This window comes from Xenopus tropicalis, chromosome 8 (assembly GCF_000004195.4).
Source record: "Xenopus tropicalis strain Nigerian chromosome 8, UCB_Xtro_10.0, whole genome shotgun sequence".
In the NCBI taxonomy this organism is placed as follows: domain Eukaryota; kingdom Metazoa; phylum Chordata; class Amphibia; order Anura; family Pipidae; genus Xenopus; species Xenopus tropicalis.
This window is the reverse complement of record NC_030684.2, coordinates 69,217,422-69,238,256: the sequence shown is the minus strand read 5'-3', so window position 1 is coordinate 69,238,256 and position 20,835 is coordinate 69,217,422. Positions and strand designations below refer to the sequence as shown.

At 40.3% G+C, this 20,835-nt stretch overlaps 2 protein-coding genes and 1 non-coding gene across 3 annotated transcripts in view; 2 read left to right on the top strand and 1 right to left on the bottom strand.

Annotated features, from left to right (window-relative positions):
* The window catches only part of LOC100489507 (transmembrane 9 superfamily member 2), a 37,291-nt gene extending 34,640 nt beyond the window's left edge, over positions 1-2,651 (bottom strand). The window contains exon 1 of the mRNA XM_002932627.5: positions 2,365-2,651. Within this exon, the coding sequence (XP_002932673.2) occupies positions 2,365-2,586 (222 nt within the window). The 5' untranslated portion in view covers positions 2,587-2,651. The remainder of the gene's footprint in view (positions 1-2,364) is intronic.
* Positions 2,652-7,811: 5,160 nt separating this feature from the next.
* Positions 7,812-13,978, top strand: rbmx (RNA binding motif protein X-linked). Its single transcript, XM_004916945.4, has 9 exons — positions 7,812-7,917; positions 9,121-9,244; positions 9,430-9,536; positions 9,688-9,817; positions 11,771-11,890; positions 12,384-12,507; positions 12,588-12,713; positions 12,851-12,939; positions 13,378-13,978. Exons 2-9 carry the CDS (start codon positions 9,136-9,138, stop codon positions 13,683-13,685), a joined length of 1,113 nt encoding a protein of 370 aa, XP_004917002.1. The 5' UTR covers positions 7,812-7,917; positions 9,121-9,135; the 3' UTR covers positions 13,686-13,978.
* LOC116407407 lies at positions 9,282-9,356 on the top strand. The gene has a single exon (XR_004220313.1). It is a non-coding gene; the product is annotated as a small nucleolar RNA SNORD61 (small nucleolar RNA).
* Positions 13,979-20,835: the final 6,857 nt, after the last annotated feature.

Below are 20,835 nucleotides of genomic sequence, written 5' to 3'. Positions count from 1 at the left end.
GCAACCATGCACCCAGTTCTAATTTTAAGTACTTAGAAGAATAAATATAGGGATATACTTAAAGAACACTATTGCGCTGGTATTTTGCTTTTTACCTGAAGGTTATCTGTATTAAAAGGGGCATAGAATCACGGGGGGTATTCTTCTACTTTACAGAATGCTGGTAAGGCCCCATTTAGAATATGCAGTGCAATTTTGGTTTCAAGTGTTCAAACCACCTATTATTGAATTAGAGAGGGTCCACATAAGGCCAACTAAGCTGGTAATGGGTATGGAAAGTCTCAGTTTTGAAGAAAAAATAGCCAAGTTAGGGTTGTTTTCACTGGAGAAGAGGCACTTGAGAAGTGATATGATAACTATGTATAAATATATCATATAATAATCATTCTAATGCTTTATTTACCAGTAGGTCCCTTTAGAAGAAAGAAGTTTCCATCTAAATACAGCGAGAGCAGTTAAGTTGTGAAATTCTCTACCTAACTCATTCATACTGGCAGATACATTAGATAGCTTAAAGAAGGTGTTAGATGGCTTTTTAGCCAAGACTGGTTCGATTGCCATCTTGGAGTCAGGAAGGATTTTGTCCCACTGTGTGCCAAATTGGAGAGGCTTCAGATGGGGTTTTTTGCCTTCCTCTGGATCAACTAGCAGTTAAGCAGGTTATATATAGGCATAAAAGGCTGAACTTGATGGATGTGTTTTTTCAATCTAACATACTATGTTACCTATATGTGTGTGTGAGGGCAGCCCCGGGACAGGGAATCTCTGCCTAAGGGCCCTGACAAACAGGATGCTTCATCGTCCAGCAGGAAATCTCCTCTTCAATGGGTGATGAAGCGTTAAGTAATACCAGCCTCTTTACATTCATTTGCTGCATGTAAAATATATTACACATGGCAATCCTGCATAATTGCTGAAAATGTAAAAGGAGACATTTTTGCCAAATTACATGAAATTCAAATAAATATGGGGGTTTAGTTTTTGTCGGGCACTTTATCGCCTGTGAGAGAGATTCTCCACATGCGATTTAACATGTCTGTCAGGGTCCCTAAACACTAATGCATATGCCAATTAGGCCACAGAGGGGGAAGAGAAAAAAAATTAACTTCTGTGTTTATGTGACAAAAAGTCATGGGATTTTAATAATTCAAATTTGGTTTGGCCAGGCACGTGAATTCGGGCAGATCCGATTCCTGCTAAAAAAAAAAGCATAATCCCAAACCAAACCAAACCCTGGATTCTGTGCATCCCTAAAATATATATCTTATCTTTTTAGCATTTTGAAACTGCCTTAGGGCTCTGGCACACGGGGGAGATTAGTCGCCCGCGATAAAACTCCCTGTTCGCGGGCGACTAATCTCCCCGAGTTGCCTACTCCTGCCATCCCACCGGCGAACATGTAAGTCGCCGGCGGGATGGCAGACGCGGCGGGGCGATTTCCGGAAATCGCCGAAAAAGCCTCGTGAGTCTTTTTCGGCGATTTGCGCGAAATCGCGCCGCCGCGTCTGCCATCCCGCCGGCGACTTACATGTTCGCCGGTGGGATGGCAGGGGTAGGCAACTCGGGGAGATTAGTCGCCCGTGAACAGGTAGTTAATCGCGGGCGACTAATCTCCCCCGTGTGCCAGAGCCCTTAACAACTTTGTATAATCTATGTTACTTAAGGTCCCCATACACAGGCTGATCCGCTCGCTTGGCGATGTCGCCAAGCGAGTGGATCTTCTCCCAATATCCCCACCTACGGGTGGGCGATATCGGGACAATCCAGGCTAATTCGATCACTTGGCCTACGACGGGTATAGGAAAAGTCGGTCCGGGGACTGCATCAACGAGCCGATGCGGTCCCCGATCCGACTAGATTTTTTAACCTGCCCAATCGATTTCTGGGCGAATTCAGGCCAGCCCATCGGAAGTGCCCATACACGGGCCGATTAGCTGCCGAATGGTCTAAGGTACCGGTATCGGCAGCTAGAATCGGCCCATGTATGGGGACCTTTACAGGGAAAGAGATAAAGAAGATATTCACTTTCCTTAGTAAACCACATTATTATGACATAGCACTATTATTGCATCACATACATGTCAATGATGAGAGCAATATCACATTATGGTGATACGGAAAGTATAATTCACACAGAAAGACTCTACCTTTCAAATGTAAAAATGTCAAACAATAAAAATATTTTCAATTTTCAGGGCCAATGGCACTAATAAAAAAGAAATAAATACACTAGTTTGCATAAAATATATTTTACGGTTATCCATAACATGCGCTCATTAGACGTGGTTCCACGCAATATTAGTATGACAGCTTCATGTTGCCCTGTGACCCTTGAACTGCATAGCTTGCCCCTTGCGCTCTTACCTTGCAGTTGTCGGTGCTGTTCCCTTCAGTGCAGAAACTTACAGGAGCAAGACCTGGGAGATAGAAGGCGCTACAGCAGCTCGCATACAGCAGCAGCACCGCAAAAACCGGCAAGTAGTTGTTCTCCCCCATAGCGGCTTCGCTGTTGTTTCGCATCCGAATCCCTGCTGCTGAGCCGAGTAGCCTAAGCTCCCGGTTGCTTTCCCGTGACGTCACTCCCATGTGACGCACGGCGTCATTGCCACGTGGTATATTTTAGAACTACGAGTGGCCGCGGTTGCCCAGTGGCCAGTGTTCAATGGCTATATTTGTATTGTTGCCCCGTGGTGTCATTACACTGTATGAGATGAATCATTCATAGATACGCTGGGATGCGGCGAAGTTATAGATTTGTAGATCTTAGTTGTTTGATATGTTCCTCTCAATATTTTGGGGCAGCTTGTGTGCTTTTTTATATGGGTGCTGACTGTCGATACCTGTATTGAAAGGTGCTGAAAGTTGTATGGGAGGGTGGCTGCCTAGAGCTTTATTGGGGGTTACTGATTGCTGAGAGCTCTATGGATGGGTTCAAGGCGGAATGGCATACCCACTCTACACAATACACGTACAACATAGCGTTTGCTAGCTCACTGGGCAGATAATGTGCAAAAATCTCTCTCTGCCTTTGATACAGGAGTCACACAAGACAGATTCTCTCTAATCAGCAGCTTCCTGTATCTGCCCTGAAAAGTACAGCTTCCTCCTGCATGTGGCTACATGGAGCGGAGATTGGCCAGTTAAAAACGAAATCAGGTATTTTCAGGCTGATCTCCGCTCTGTGTAGCCGCACGCAGACAGCTGTACAGATACATAAAGCCGCAGATTAAAGTGGATCCACTCCTCTCCACCTAACTAAAACACACAGGCAGAGAAAAGTGCTGGATATGCTTTGTGTGCCCTAAGGGAGAGGGCACACAATGTGTATAGCTGCTTCTCTTGCCCTGCATTTTTCAGCCAGGCTGAGAAGCAGATCCACTTGCCTACGCTCCTCCATGTGCCTAACAAGGAGTCGCTGGTGGAAAGGCCTACGCTTTGCTTTGGCTTTTCAAAGTCACACAAAGTTTCCTCCTGCAGGCAACTTCTCTGTGAATCTATACCCCTTTTAAGACAGGACAGTACCTTGCTGGCCCTTCCTGCTGCTGAGCAGCATTGCTTGCTACAAGCTAAATTTATTGTCCACAAATACCCACAGGTCCTTCTCCATCAAGGATATTTGTATTTTAATCCAATTTAGGGTATAAATGGTTTGCCCCTTAGTAATTATAATCGCTGTGACCCTTGCAACAACTATGGGCTGTACTTGCCTGTGAAGTAGAGTAAACTGGAAACTTAAACTCCACTGCGCATGCACCCTGCTTAGGCAATCACTTAGTTTAATTTCTCTGTTAAAACTGCACATGCATATTAAGCAGCCATAATCATGCCGTTAGTGTTTCATGCGCAGTAAGCAGTCTGCATTGAGGAAGAGCTATGTGCAACGAACACCCAGTGTTATTAGCAGGGCTTTGTACACATGTGCAGTAATGTTACCAGGTCCCCACAGTAAGCCAGGCTCACCATTTTCCCTTGTTAAGGTAGCATCCAGGTTGACAGCTCTGCTCAGGGCAGTCACATAGGATCCCTTGACATACCAGGTGGTTGTGTGGTGCTCAATAAATGGTGGCTTTTTATTGAAAAGCAGTGCCAGCCTGGTGTTCAAAGTTGGAAATTATAATTGCTGGGTTTTGCATAACAAATTGGCCCCCCAGAGATCAACCATTTCCTTGTCCTTTAAACCCTCCTGCCATGTGAAAAGGACAGGAAATAGCAAGTTGTATATGACTTACTGTTTACCTTACCCAGTGCCAGACAGGAGGGTTTGATGCTTTCACCCCTATGGCAAACCTACCTTCACCTGCTCTGTGTATCTGCTCTTTCTGCCTTCAGAAACTGTTTCCACTGCCCTACAGATCCCAGGCAAGCAACGGCCCTGGGGTAAAGAGCTCACCAGGATTTTTCCCACTGTTCTACCAGCAAGTCAAACACTGCCAATATCCACCATCTGTCCTGCTGCAAATCTCCCTGTGTGTGCAAAAAGTATTTATAACCATGTGTGTTCTTTTAAAAACTGTGTGCACCGAGAAGAGTGGGGGGGGGGGGTCAAAATAAAGATGTGTCTTTATATAAAGTTTTTAGGTGCACAGCAACATTTGCACACACAGCTTGAGGGAAACATTTAAGAAATGAAAAGTGGGACATGCATTTTATGACAAACATACTGTGACCCTGACCAGTTAATGTCAGAATTAATCAATTCTGCTCATCTCCAGATGGCTGCAAGTGGTGTTGGTATAAAACAGTCGGAGTTATGCCATTGGGAGCCAGTAGGAACTGAACTGGACTTTTAACTTCCTCTCTGAGACTGTAGGATTCTGGCTGAAAAGCCCATTGAAAAGTGGGACAGTAGGGAGGTATACTGTCTAGAGTAAGGTGTAAGAGTGGAGTTCCCTTTTCCTCTTTGATGCTCCAGTAGCAAGGTTGTGCCTTATGTGAGTAACCAAAGAAGGCAGCGGCTTCTCTTATACTCAGCCTAATATGTGTCTGTTTACATGCAGGTGCTTGTATTCTGGGTCCATGTGGTGAGTAGACAGATTGGAAACCTTCCTTGCACACCCTAGTACTCCAAAATTGAGAAGCTCAGTGCCCAGTGCTTGATAAAGTGGTTGTTTTGCCCCGAATCTTTGCACCTCCACAATAAAATTTGCAAGGGCTTACCCTGCTTGTAATTGTTTTATACCAACACCATATCAGATCAAGGACCGCACTAATGCACTATGGCTAAACGCACTATGGCTTAAAGGAACAGTAACACTAAAAAATAAAAATGTTTTAAAATAATTAAAATATAATGTACTGTTGCCCTGCACTGGTAAAAGTTGCATGTTTGCTTCAGAAAGACTACTATAGTTAATAGAAATAGCTGCTGTGTAGCCATGGGGGCAGCCATTTAAATTGAAAAAAGGAGAAAAGGCACAGGTTACATAAGAAGATACCAGATAAACTGTGTAGAATACAATGGGAATCTGCTACTTATCTGTTATCTGCTTAGTAACCTGTGCCTTTTCTCCTTTTTTCAATTTAAATGGCTGCCCCCATGGCTACACAGCTGGGTATTTATATAAACTGCAGTAGTGTTTATGAAGAAAACACACAACCTTTACCAGTGCAGAGCAATAGTATATAATATATTAATTATTTTTATACACTTTCATTTTTTGGTGTTACTGTTCCTTTAAGAAGTATTTGTTCATAAAGCCTCAAGCTTACTTGACTATGAAGATTTTCATTTATCCAGGTCATGGTATATCTAGTATAAATAAATCTAAAGCAACTGGACTTGTTAAGTAATCATTGAAGATGTTTCACTACTCATCTGAGCAGCTTCTTCAGCATGTGAACTCTTCCACTAATCCAATCACAATGGCACATTGTAACTCTTCAGAGAGGTGACACCTGAAACTCATCACATCCCTGTGTTTTTCAAACCTAACAACACACTGAGACAAAAACTTGTACACCCAAAGGATCCAACACCAAAGGAAAAACAAAGCAATGTTGTATACACAGTCCAGTGTAGCGAGAAGTGCACAGACTTTTACATTGGGGAGACAAAGCAACTACTCTCTAGGCCAGGACTCTGCTGTATTTCTACACCTAAAAGACAAGGGACACTCCTTTGGACAAAGAAGACAGCTGATATGAAAGAGGTGAAAAAGAGGCTATTCATGTTAAAGTGGAGAAACCATCCCTAAACAGAGGCGGGCAGGCCCTTCAACATCATTTGTCTGCTACATACAATGCTGTTCTATCACCTGTATCCCGGCAGTTTCAGAACTCTTCACACATCCATTCATGCAACTCTAACAAGTAACAACTGTTTTGATGAGTTGCATGATACTTTGGTAATCCTTTCAAAATAACTCTACAGCATTCACACCTGTGTGAGTTTCAGGTGTAACTAGGCAAATGGTGTATGCAAAACAAAAGAAGAATAAAACCAATGAAAAAGTGGACCTCTTTCTCATCCAGTGTTACAGCAGGATCTTAAAGTAGAAGGAGAGGCTAATAAAGAGTTAATCTCAAGATGCAGGCATACCTTCAGTTCTCTCAATAGTGCCCTTAAGCCTCCCCATATTTCTCCCGTTCAGAAGATCAGAAGCCTCATAGGAAAAAAAACCAGCTGAGCTCTATAAAGAAAGTTCCCATAATGCCTTGCTCCTGTACAGAGACCAAGACCCATGTACATGCTCAGTTTGTAAGACTATGGGGCTGATTCATCAAAGTACGAGTTTGAATCCCAAAATGGGTAAAATTCGGATTAGATACGATAATTTCTGATGATCACAAATGTCACGAAAATGCTTACAAAAAAATTATATTAGTCATGATAATATCATATTGGCGATCCAAAAGTCACAAAATTTTCATATCCGAACAATCGTAAACGGCAGGAAAACCTTTCTGACTTTGATCCTTCTGTGCATGTTTTTGGAAGCCTGCCATAGGACTCAATGGCACTTTCCAGCTCCAACCTGGCCAAAGGAAAGTCACGATACCAAAGCTTGAATGAATCCGAAACTTTCATACACGTTGAGACAAAGGATTTTGTTGCGTAATTTTTGACGCACAGTATGAAAAAGTTGTGCAAATTAGCAAATAAATCAGTGAAAATACGCAAGGTATGAAAACTTAGAAAAAATACTATTTTTTTTCTGAGGCAATCTTACTTTGATAAATGGGCCCCAAAGAGGAAGCTTCCTGCTGATTGGCTCAGATCCACATTCCTAAGGGGGGTGGAGCAGGAGAGAGCTGCGTGTCTCTGGTACAGGAAAACAGAGACAACAAATCTTTTGACAGAGGACTCCGCATGCAGCGTTTCTGTGAGTGCTTATGGCTGTATTTACATAGACCTTTCTGATAAAGCTTACTTAGTTTTTACCTTTCCTTCTCCTTTAAGGTCACCTAAATTTTAAAGAGTAGCACTGTTTCTGTCCACCTGATTAAAATCTGCAAGCAGAAAAAAACACTGAATCCTTTGTGTAAACTTGCTCTAATGTTTATATTTTCAACGCTGCAAAATAAGAAGATTTACTACTAATACTGTAGAAAATGTAAACCATAAAATGTATAGTAGCGTTAAATAATTATTTATCAGAAACTGTAATATATTCTTAACGGACGAGAATGATCTTAAAAACGCAATTAAAACACCAGTTACTTATTCACTGACAGAATATGAAACGATTTTGTGTACTAGCACACCCTTTACTTCCGAACCCAGAGATAAGCATCATTTAAAAAAAAAAAAAAAAAAAGTCATAGTACGGCGTTTTCCTGCTCCTTCGTCCTATGGTACATCCGGGTTCCGCAGCCTCACTTTGGCACAGTGACGTCGGTACTATTTAAAGGACGTGCTTTCTTTGTCTGCGGTCATTTTCATTGCGTTCCGGTGCGGCGTTTGGTAGTGTCTGTGAGGTAAGTGTTATAAGGGGACATTGGCGGGTGCGTAAAGATAAAAATTTTGAAAATATGGACAGATACTCTTGCTCCTTTTCTATGTGCGTAGCGGTAGATATTTGACAGTGAAAGTACCGTTCGAAGGGGGCGCCATTTTAGGTTATATCTGCTACTAATGCTTCTAGGTTATAATAGGTTTGCAGATTATGGGCTTAAGTTATGTTCTATCGGTTTAAGCCTAAGTGATCGGGCTTTTTGCAGCTAATATCGGTGTGAAAGCTTTTAGTGTTTGAATAGAACGCCTAAATACAGTTAAGGTTTTTTTAAACTGTTTAAACATGTTCCTCCCTTCGTACACGATAGTAGGGGAGGGCACCGTTCGAACATTTATAACTGTTTAGAAACGTATCCAAAGGATATGTTTGTATGGTGGGATTGCTCTATAAAATATTTCGCTTTACGGATGTGCCGCAAGATGAAAATGGCGGCTGCGTTCACGGTTTCGCTTCTGCAATTAGCTGTCGGCCATTTTGTGCACGCCGCCTTCTCTTCCCTGGGGGGTGGGGTAGGCGCTTTGCAGCAGACACCTGGAAACTTGCCGCAGGCGTTACATGTATTTTTGGACGGGGTTTACGGGTTAAGCATAGCCCTTAGGCGCCTATGTGTGTACGCCCACGCTGTGTCTTATATGGGCTTGTAGCCATACTTATATATGTTATCCCCCTTTACCTTTGTTTCCTGGGATCTCCTGCTGCCTTTCAGTGATTTTATTTGTGTACTTTTTGCTCCTGCTTCTTTCCAGCTCGCACGCTTTAAGTCATTTTAATTGACACCTGGTAATAGACAATATACAGTATAAGGGAAATTAGGGCAGTAACTGATATCAATACATGACTGAAAAATTACATGATCATCATTGAATTGGGCATAGGTATGATAATGTGACATGATTAAATGTTCCATAAAAGCCCTTGAAAGCTGGTATACAAACTTGTAATATATTGCATTATCCATACTCTGCAGTTGGTTAGTGGCCCCTGCTGCCTCAAGCATAATTACCGTATGATTAGGCCAAATAGCTGCAGTATTTATTTCCTCTGACAGAACAGAGTTTTGACCGATAACACTCTGCTCCATTTGGAATAAAATACAAAAAAAGCAATCCCAGTTTGCATATGTTTTAGTCCATGACCAGTGCTTAAACATTTTTTATTCTTTTAGGTTTATTCTGTCACCATGGTTGAGGCTGATCGCCCAGGCAAATTGTTTATTGGTGGTCTGAACACAGAAACTAATGAGAAGGCTCTGGAGGCTGTGTTTTGCAAATATGGCCGTGTTGTTGAAGGTAAGATCTGTAGTAGTTTTTTTTTTTTTTTTTAAAAGCTATGATGAATAAAAGGCATTGATCAGGTCTTGAACTGATAAAGCCATTTTGTCCTCTAAGAAGTTCTGAGCTTTATGATTACTTGGGTTTTTTTTTTTCTTTTAAGATTAGGTTTCTGGGCTTGACTTTTTTTTTTTTTGTTCTAGTTCTTTTAATGAAAGACAGAGAGACAAACAAATCAAGGGGGTTTGCCTTTGTTACATTTGAAAGCCCTGCCGATGCCAAAGATGCTGCTAGAGAATTGAATGGAAAGGTATGCTAACTTCCTTTACATAATATAACTTTCTCTACTGGTATGTATTCATGGATGTTTTACATGCAGTGGATTCTGTGTTCCCACAAACACCAGGGATGAGTGCTGAAAAGTCTTGCTTACAGTCTGATATTTGTTTTGTTATAATTAGGCATTGGATGGCAAACCTATAAAGGTTGAGCAAGCAACCAAACCATCTTTCAGTGCTCCAAGCAGACGTGGACCACCTCCCCCACCCAGAAGCCGTGGGCCTCCAAGAGGACTCAGAGGATCAAGAGGAGGTACTGTAGAATCTGGCCAGTTTCTGCAGTCACTTGTATTTGCATATCCCTAGGTTCCAATATAAAATTTTCACCAAATATTGCTCTTAAAATGCCACAGCTACTTTTTTCCTTTTTTTTTTTTTTCAAAGGCCTGTGGCACATGCTGTGTTCTAGACTGCTGTAAATTCTGGTGGGAAAACATTAGCAGTCCACACCCATGTCACTGCTCCTAATACTTGTTGAGAAGCAGCAGTTGGCAAGCATTTTTTTAGCTGTCCATGTGTCACTACTGTGTGCGCTACACAAATTGTTATTAGCAGGGATGACTGATGGGTATTTTGACCAATGGCGCCCTCTGGTTTATTGGTGGTGGAAAAAACACCCATGTGCCTTAAATCTAATGCAGAAAATATACCATGCTTATCGGTGCCCATTGCCTCTTTCTGTTGCCGTGTGATCTACATGACCACACTTTCCTTCTATGAAACCACAGTATATGCATATTTTAAACAGGTAGGATGGGTAATTTGTGGTGGTAAAAACAAATGGAGAGAATAAAAACACCTTTAGAATACCTGGGGTAAAAATCTTAGGTAAAAACTAAGTAAGCTTTATCAGAAAGGTCTATGTAAATACAGCCATAAGCACTCACAAACGCTGCACTGATGTCTGTCAAAAGATTTCTTGTCTGTAATTCGTGTCAGACATGCAACTCTCTCCCCTCTCCTGCCCCCCCCCCCCAACCTTAGGAATGTGGATCTGAGCCAATCAGCAGGAAGCTCACTCATAGCCTTACAAACTGAGTATGCACACTTGGTCTCAGTGCAGAAGTGAGGCATTATGGGAACTTTCTTTATACAGCTCAGCATTTTTTTTCTTCCTGTTTGGCTTCTGATCATCTTAAAGGACATTGTCAACCCCAAGAATAATGTTTTGCATAATGAAAGAAAACATAATTCTAAGCAACTTTCCAATATGAAATAATGAAAAATTAAAAAATGTAATTGCTATTGAAAGCAGCATTTGCTGAACTCGTTACATTTTAAACAATGTTGCAAAGATCTTACTTCTCCAGCAATACAGGTCTGTCAGGCTGCTGCCTTGTGTTACAATGTTTCACCAGTCTGAGCCACAAGGGCAGAGAATAGAAAGCACAGGCAAACACTGCTTCTAGTAGCAATTATAAATACAAATAACTGAAACCATTACAAACTTGTAATGTATATTGAAAAGCTGCTTAGAATTTTGGTTTCTTTTATTAGGCAAAAAATTATATTTTTTGTTGCCTTGTCCTTTAGCAGGTGACAAGGGCATTTTTGAGACAACTGGAGGTATGCCTGCAGCTTGAGATTAACTCTTTATTAGCCTTTCCTTCTCTAACATTAAATCTGAGTTTTAAAATATGCAGTGAAATGGAGATTAGCTTGCAGGTACATTATTTTATGTATTTACATAAGTCACACTTTACAGTGGATTAGTTTTATATTCCAGAGTATAGATTGAAACAAAGACTTCAGATATCCAAAGAGGAAGTGGTTTACAGTCTCATGCACAAACATGTTTATGCCATAATGGTCTCGTTGGTGGCACTCTGAGTGCATAATGTCATTTCTGGGTGTTAAGTGGTGGTCAAAATGCAGAATACTTTTACGTTAAAATAGGCAATGTTGGCATTGCTGTCTTGTTCCCACCTGGTTACTATCTGCGATCTTAATATCTGCATGGGTTTCCTCCCACACACTGCAAAACATACAGGCAGGTTAATTGGCTCCTGGTGACACTTGACACCACGGTGTGACTAAGATGTGTAACTTTTGTATATTTTTTGTACGAGAATCTGTTTTATTTGTAAGATGGTTAAGTATTATCCCAGGTGTCTGTAATGTGGCCTGTGGAGACCTGCTTCACCCCCCCCCATCTAGCCTCTGATGTAAGTCCTTGTTTTAAATGTGAACTTCTCTTTACCTCAAGGAGGATCCTCAAGAGGGCAGATGCCTTTGAAGAGGGGACCGCCACCAAGAAGTGGTGGTCCTCCACCAAAAAGATCTGCTCCATCTGGCCCTGTTCGCAGCAGTGGAATGGGAGGTAGAGGTAGGCTGTTTTAATTTGTTTCCCCCCCATAACTCTTTATAAATCCTACACTGAAGGTAGTACAGGTATGGGATCCCTTATCTGGAAACCTGTTATCCAGAAAGCTCTGAATTACGGAAAGCCCGTCTACCATAACTCCATTTTACTCAAATAATTCAGAATTTTACTGATTTTCCTTTTTCCCTGTAATAAGAAAACAGTACCTTGTAATTGATCCCAACTAAGATATAAATAATCCTTATTGGATGCAAAACAATCTTATTGGGTTTAATGTTTTATTGATTTTTTTAAACTTACACTGTGATACAGGCCAGGAGGTGAGATGCAAATTCTGAACTTGTGTGTGTGGCCAACCAGATATGGATTTCAATAGATTAAAGTTTTAAAGGGTAGCGGACATGTAACTTTGCATCTAAATACTTTAAAGGGATGTAAAACCTATAAATTAGTTTCTTGACGTGACTCTTCAGTGATTCATCTCTTTAATCTGCAGCTCCACTCTCACGTGAAAGGGATGGCTATGGTGCACCACCCCGCAGAGACCCAATACCATCTCGACGAGATGTTTATATGTCCCCTAGGGATGATGGCTACAGTGGAAAAGATAGATATGATGGGTGAGTATCTTATTTTTTTTTTTTGACTGTTCCTGAATGGAAGATATGCCTTGCAAGCAAACTTTTTTTTTTTTTTGAAGATATTCAGGCAGAGATTATGGAAGTTCCAGGGACTCTAGAGATTATGGTCCACCACCAAGGGATTACGCTTACAGAGACTATGGTCATTCAAGTTCTCGTGATGACTATGGATCCAGAGGTTACAGGTGAGTGCTGCTTCCCTTTTTACAGCCTCTTGTCAACATAGCTCGCTTACCGGCAATAGTATTTTGTGGTGAATTATACCATCTAAAAACAGCCTTGCTTTTTTTTCTTTCCTCCCCCACCCCTCTGCTGTCTTTAGTGATCGTGATGGTTATGGTGGCCGTGACAGTAGGGATTATTCAGATCATCCAAGTGGAGGTTCTTACAGAGACTCTTATGAGAGCTATGGTAAGGTGGTAGTTTTGTAATGTTTTGTGTTTTGCAGGATGCTTATTTGCCCCATGGTGAAGATTTAAAAAGGGAAGTGAACACAACTAGCTTATTTGGGCAGAGGCAAAACTTTATTCATCCACACATGGAATGCTAATATAATTTGAAGTGCAGCAAGAGCAAAATCATACCCCAGTGAAACATGCAACTTACTGGAGATCCTGTGGCAGAATTTCTACTGTAAAAAAGCTTTTTTTTGGAGCTCTTTCCTAAAAGATGTATAAAGTGCCTCCTCAGTTATTAACGGCAATCTAGATTTAATGTGCCACCTCTCCTAGAATTTCCTAAACATGGGCACCCTACAGAACCTACAAAATACAAATTTAAATTAGCTTCAGATTAAAATGTGATGTGTAACTCATAGTATTGCCCTATTACCTGACATTGACCCTGCAGGTAACTCACGTAGTGCTCCACCTGCAAGAGGGCCCCCGCCATCATATGGTGGAAGCAGTCGATATGATGATTACGGCAGCACTCGGGATGGATATGGAGGGCGAGACAGTTACTCAAGCAGCAGAAATGATATCTACTCAAGTGGGCGTGATCGAGTTGGCAGACAAGAGCGAGGGCTACCACCCCCAATGGATAGGGGATACCCACCTCCACGTGATTCTTACAGCAGTTCAAGCCGTGGTGGGCCCAGAGGTGGAGGCCGCGGTGGCAGCCGATCAGACAGAGGAGGTGGTAGAAGCAGATATTAAACCTTTAATATGGACCAAAGACGTTACAAAAAAAAAAATCAGGAGAAAGTGGCTATTCTGCCTCTACCACCAGCGGACTACTTTAAGAAAGTTTGTTTTTTATTTATCTTTAAATTTTTTTACTTGTAAGTTTTCTCCTCCATGGAATTCAGGCTCATGTGGGAAAGTTTAAATGCTTAATCTCAAGTTCTGTTAGTATTTTTTTTTTTTCTTTGATATGTACATTGTGTAGTATGAGCTGTGTATTAGTGTTGTAACTTTTTTCAAAGTAAAGTTTCACTAAAACGCCACAATCAATCTCATTTTATGCTTACCAGCCATCCACAAATCTAAAGTTACAATGGAGTCAACATGATGAAAACCAATTCCATGTAAATTATAGGAGCTGTGCTACTTACACCGTAAACTAGAATTTAGCCCAATATCAAATGGGTGTGTAAAGGAGTCAAATATATCTCCACTAAAAGAAATCATGGATAAATACACCCTTACCTGCAGTTGATAAGTCAAAAGGACACTTTGCTTACTCAATAAGCTAAACTGTATTAACCTGCAGCTGTTTAAATGGTAACAATCTAATACCAAGGAGCTGCCAAAAATATATGCCACACCTTCTTACGTGCAGTTGATAACGGTCAAAAGGACACTTTACTCGCTCAGTAAAAATAAAATTCTATTTTAATCTACAGCTGTTTAAAGGGTACAGTCCTAATGCCAAGGAGCTTCAAAAATGTTGTTACTGTTTCAATTTGTTTGCAAATCTGTAGTGTCACTTTTAAAGGAATGATTCTAAAGGCTAATGAAGATCCAATTCCAATGATGCTTCCTCAAAGACCTTCAAAGCCCAAAACAAGTGAATGTTTCTACTATAATCCGTCAAATGCCTGAGAAACTGCAATGAGGGTAAGCAAAGAGAACTAGTTTTTTCAGTCTAGTCAAACTTTCGCTGCATATCTTGCCTCATGGTACAGACTTGCTGTACATAAAGGAAACCTTGAAAACCATTGAAATGGAAAGGCACTGCTGGATAACACTATCTTAACAACAGTTTGCTTGGATTAAACTTATTTAGCTTCAATTAGTTTGGAAAATGAGAATAATGGATACCTGCATTTGCTAGATGGGCAAGAGTACTAATTGTAAAAGTGCTCACTGTCCTCTAGCCATGGAATATCAAGCAGACAAAAGCACAATAGTAATTAAAACAAACCTTGCTGCCACTTGCACTCTTGACACATCAACTCTTGATAACAAACTGAATAATAAACTGAAGAACTACAGATACAGTATGCCAATGTAGGCATGGCAGTGCACAAATGGAAACAACATGCCATAAGTCATCCCAATGTTCCTTTCCAAACAATTGCCTCACAAGGAAAGTCAAATGTTGCAGATTTAATATGTGATGGGCACAATCGGGAAGTTTTTTTTTCTTATTTTGATTTCTTTTACAGGTTGACCTGAAAAACAGAACTACTTAATCAGCCGATAGGCTACAAATGAGGTATGGCTGTCCTGTTTGCTCTGCATAAGCTTGTTAAAATGATTGCTGAAATGACTCCCCCTCTTGGCCATGTAACCTCTGACATCTTACCGACTGAAGACTCTTCAGGTCTCATCGCTGACACCTGACCTGCTTGTGCATGCGCAGTTGAAGGGGATTTCCTGCTACCTCCAACTGTGCATGCGCAAGCAGGTTCGTATCGGCAGAGACCCGAAGTGTCTTCAGTTGGTAAGATTGGAAGGCGAGGTACGCTGTTGCACTTCAGTTGTAGTTTTGATAGGGACAGAATGTAAATGTAAAAACTGTGATAAGGGAGTGGTGAGGGGCTCTAGGCAATGATAGGTAAGTGGGCTTTTTGCGGCCGGGGTATAGTTAAATTGGACCCAAACACTTTGCTGTAGTGGATGGCCAGTCAGCTTGCTGGTAATATGGCTAGAGGCTTGAATTGAAATAGAGGGCCTCTCAGTTGGGGTTAATGCATGAACAAGTATCTGTAAAGACACTTTCTCCTTTACATTTTTCAAATACTGCTATGAAAAGGGTCTTCAGGAGCTCAAACAACTTTTAGACAAACTGCTATTAGATGGAGTCAGGGGTGGTCTGTTTAAACTTAGGAGTCATAAGTGACCTTGTTCAGACAGATTAAAAGCATCCAAGCTGCCTTTTCAACTGGTATGCTGATCCTGCATACATGAAACGCTGCTGAATTTTTTTTTTTTTGTAACTTATATTTTTATTAGGTTTTGACAGTGTTGCTTGTACAGTAACAATAACAAAAAATACATATATGTTAACAGTGCAGTCTGGTAGAGTTATGAAAGATATAGGTACATTTTGACATTGGTAAGTTCTATGGTATCAAAATTCAGAAAAAGTAAGGGCAGAGTTGGTAGTAAAACACATATTGAATGGTTGTGCTGCAAAAGTATAATAGGGTTTCAGCTTTCATTGGCATATAGTACCCAGGGTGTCCAAATTTTGAGAAAATGGGGGGTTCTGTTGGTTAATCTGGCGATGCCTGATTCAAAGACCTTATTTGACTCCACTCTTCGTTTAACCTCAGCTAGGGTAGGGGCAGTTGGGGTTTTCCAATATGAAGCTATTGAGATTCGAGCAGCTGTTAGGACATGATTAATTAGTGCTTGGTATGATTTGCTTGTTTTTGGGAATGGTTTGCCTAACAGAAAGGTTGTAATATCAGGTGGCACAGGTTCTCGTAGTAGTTTGCTTAGTAAACCTGAAATTTCTGACCATAGTGGGGTTATCATGGGGCAAGACCAGAAAATATGTGGAAGGGTACCAATGTCCCCGCAGTTCCTCCAACACATTGGGGAATGGTTGGGAAACAAAGTATGTAGTTTAGTTAGCGCTGCTGAACTTTTACTTCACTACTAATCAGAAAATGTCCTTTTTGTTTCCACTTTGGGGGGGGCAGTTTTACAAATGACTACATTTTTGTTCACTGCCTTTCTGGGCAAAGGTGAACCTGGATACAGCTATTTATACTAGGTTTTCAAAGCTCTGTTAAAGCAGAGCAATACCTGTTCAATAAGCAATATGATATATTGGAGTTACAAGCTATAACCTATTAGTGTTGACTGGTATAGCTAGATAATGTTAGGCTGGCTTTTAAACAGCCACAGTCAATAAGTGGCTAGAATACATGTATCTGTAGTCTGCACACTTAAACTCTAAACTTAATTACTTTTTATATATTTAATATGCACTTTCAATTTTATGTTTAGGCCAGTTCATAATTCAAGATCACACAGGATATTCTGACCAGTGGGTTTTGTAACATCTAAGGCTTGTATTGCGATCAAGACTTCTTATTCAAAATTGTTTACTAGAATGGTAAGTCCATTTTTAAATGCTTTCTAGCACATACCACCTGGATTTCAGATTTATAGTGTAATGCTTTATAGCAAAGTTATCCAGTAACTGACAAAACTATCCACATAACCTTGCACTCTGATTAAAACTTTGGCATAGAGGGCACCTGTTAGTATATATATGGCAGCTGCAGGTTGGCCATTGAACTGAAGCATGCAAGGAGTCAGGTCATTAATTGAAGTTTTTCTAATTCCCAATGAACATGTGTGATTTTCAGATCTAGTGTTTATAAAATTTGTGTAAACTGGAAATATTTGGTAATGTCTTGTAGGTGCATAATAGAAATGGGTTACTACTTATGGTATAGCTATGAATGAAATTGGTATAAATTATACAATGGTGGTTTATAGCACCTGGTCACTATCGTAGCTCCTCTGCTGCAGCGTTAAAAATCCACAACAGATATCATGAAAAAAACAAATGTGTGGAAATATTTAGGCACAAATTAGTAAAATGCAATTACATTTAGAACAGTGATCCCCAACTGGTGGTTTGTGAGCAACATGTTGCTCACCATCCCTTTTGGATGTTGCTCTGTACCCCCAAACCAGGTAGTTATGTTTGAATTCCTGACTTGTCAAGTTGAAAAAGCAAGATTTACTACCAAATTAAGCCTCCTGTAAGCTGATAATGTGCAAAAACCCCTCTTTGGTACTTCCATGAACTTTTTGTGCTTATGTTGCTCTGTAAGCCTTTTTGTTTGACTGTCTTGCGTATAAGAGGCTGGGAACCCTAATTTAGAATATGGCTCAAACCTTTAATTTTTTTTTTTTTAATTTCTGCATCGTTCCTTTTGGAATAGTCTTTCCCTTTTTCCTGCTCTAATAGTTTTTTTTTTTTTGTTTTTTTTTCTCTTAGATTCTTAAAGGGCACTTAGGATTCTTTCAAATTGCTGGTGTTCCTGATTTCAAGAAAGGTATAACGGTTTGCCGGATGAAGGTGTGGCACTGTGTGTAGTGTTGCTTCTACTGAGGGCTGAAATTTTTCTACTTGGTTTGAGGGCCAATAATAGAAGAGAGCTTTGACCACTCCCCTTTTTAAAACCCCTCCCACTTCAAGTCGCGCCCATGTTATCACGAGCTTTTAGGACCATACCCACATTAATTGTGGTAGCACAACCAAACCCAAATGGTTGGTGCTCACTGCAGGGATATCACCCATCACTATATATGAAAGTCTATTATGTCATTAAGATTTTCCCTTAAATCATATGCTGCCTCCTCCCCTGTAGGTAGCACATAATTACACATCTTAGGGACGGCCTAACAACTATATCCAAATGCTAACAGTCTACATGTATGGCACACAAGCAGCATAGGGCAGGCAGCGTATGGCACACAGGCGGAGTAGGGAATAAAACTGAGAAACCTTTAATGACTCTGCAGTTAACTGATCATGACCACTCTTTTAAGATGAACAGTTTGTACTGCAGTATAGTGACAAAATGCCAGCACTGCTTGTATTGTTTGAGGTGTAACTAGTTGACCAATGTGGATGCTTAGTCTGAGGTCTTAAAGGTGTAGATAATTCAGGGGTGCCAGTTAATCTAAGTACTGATACCATTTAAATGTTAAATCGGTTATAGCAGGCAGGTGGGGGCCACGGGCCACCAGTTGGACAGCACTGACTTGGCACATACAGGGACAGCTTTCTTACACTGTGTGCAGGAGCCTATTCCGAAGTTTTTTTTACATTTTCATATTCTGGTATGGCTTGCTCTAAATCAGAAGGCCTTGCTGTTCTAGGTTCCACAGACTACTTTGTATGGTATTTTAATAACATTTAAAAATCACTGCCTAGAAGCTTTATGCTATAAGCCACTGGGAAAGCCTAGCTTTCTTGCTTTAAAAATTGGTTGGCTTGTGTACACAAGTCATCAGTTTAAATCATAGATTACATCCTCCATCCCCAAATGTGCACTTACAAGGGCCTGCTCTTCTTTTATCTGGTCCCCAACATACTTTGTTCTATGTTTTTCTGTTATGAATAAGAGGCTCTGGATGATGTCTTTGACCATTTATTAATCCTGCAGGTAATTAGGTCATACCTTCCTCCTGTTGTGTGAATGTTAATATCCAATTTAGCAGATGCCCTTTTTTCCTTTTTTTTTCTTTCCAGATTTTCTGATACTGCTTTTAGGGAATTTTAAAATGCATCTGAAATTATTTAAAGGTAACCTTTATTTTGGTTAATAAACACTTGCAGACATCCATTGGATTAAGTACTGCTATAAACATACCATATCCATATATTCCACTTCCCTCCCCCCCCCCCCCTTCCATAACTTAATAAACATTGCTTTAAATATGTCGATGTGTGTTTTTTTTTTTTGTTTTTTTTTCTTTAGCTATTAGACTTCAATCTAGGAAACTATACTCCTGAACTTCAAACAGCATGTACATTAAAATAATTTTCAATGAAAGGCTTTTTGTGTGTTTTTAGTAGTGTGTGTGCTACTAGTGATGTACTTGGGTTTTTGGGCTAGCAATCCCAAATCCTTTGGTAATTCTGCCTTTAGCAGCCTCTATACATTTGTGCCTGTTTGGGTCCCATGTGCTCACATTAGGAATGGGTGGGTCATTAGGGAATATATATAATATATACAGGGAGGTTATGGTTGGGTTGCAGGTTGTTGCATCACTATGTGCCCATGTATATAAAATATATATATTTATTGCATTTGAAGCTTAAAGGAACAGTCCCGGTTTATCGGTTTTCTTATGAGTTTATCTGCTATGTTACCTGTGCCTTTTCTCCTTTGGACTGCCCCATGGCTACACAGCCAGGGTTTATATATAAACTACAGTAGTCTCTCTGAAGCAAACACACAACTTTTGCCAGGGCAGCAGTATAATAGTTAATTTACTTTAATTTTTTGGCATTACTGTTGCTTTAAGGCAGATTACACATAATGTACCTACAATTGTATGTGAAGTAAACGGTTGAACTGAACAGTCCTTTTTTTTTTTTTTTTTATGTAAAAAAAAAAATAAAATTCTGAAATCTCTTAAACCTTGCATCTTCTCTTCCATATCATGGGTGCCAAAGTAATTCATTGTAAATATGAATTACAAGTCTTTTCTAAGCAATCAATAACCAAAACAAGAAGTGTAAAGGACCCAGCCTAAAATGGCTTACAAAATGAAAGAAGGGGTTCATAAATCATAAGATTTATGGTGCATGCTAACAACCCAAGGGAACAAATACATGTTGGTCACACAGGCAATTAATAGACAGCTTTGTGTTTTACTCCCATACTACTACCTGTTGGTTAAAAAGCTGCATTGTTTCCAGAGGGAGGTAGCATGCCAACCATTACAAAATGGTGCAGGGGAAAGGATTAAAGAAACGGTAACACCAAAAAATAAATGTACTTTAAAGTAATAAAAATATAATGTACTGTTGCCCTGCACTGGTAAAACTGGTGTGTTTGCTACAGAAACACTACTATAATTTATATAATAAGCTGCTGTGTAGTCACAGGGGCAGCCATTCAAGCTGGAGAAAAGCCACAGGTTACATAGCAGATAACAGACAAGTTCTGTAGAATACAATAGTGTTTTATCTGCTATGTGCCTGTGCCTTTTCTCCTTCGAATAGCTGCCCCCATACTACACAGCAGCTTATTTATATAAATTATAGTAGACTTTCTGAAGTAAACACACAACTTTCACCAGTGCACGGCAGCAGCACATTATGTTACTTTTATACACTTTTGTTACTGTTCCTTTAATATACTAATATATATTATAA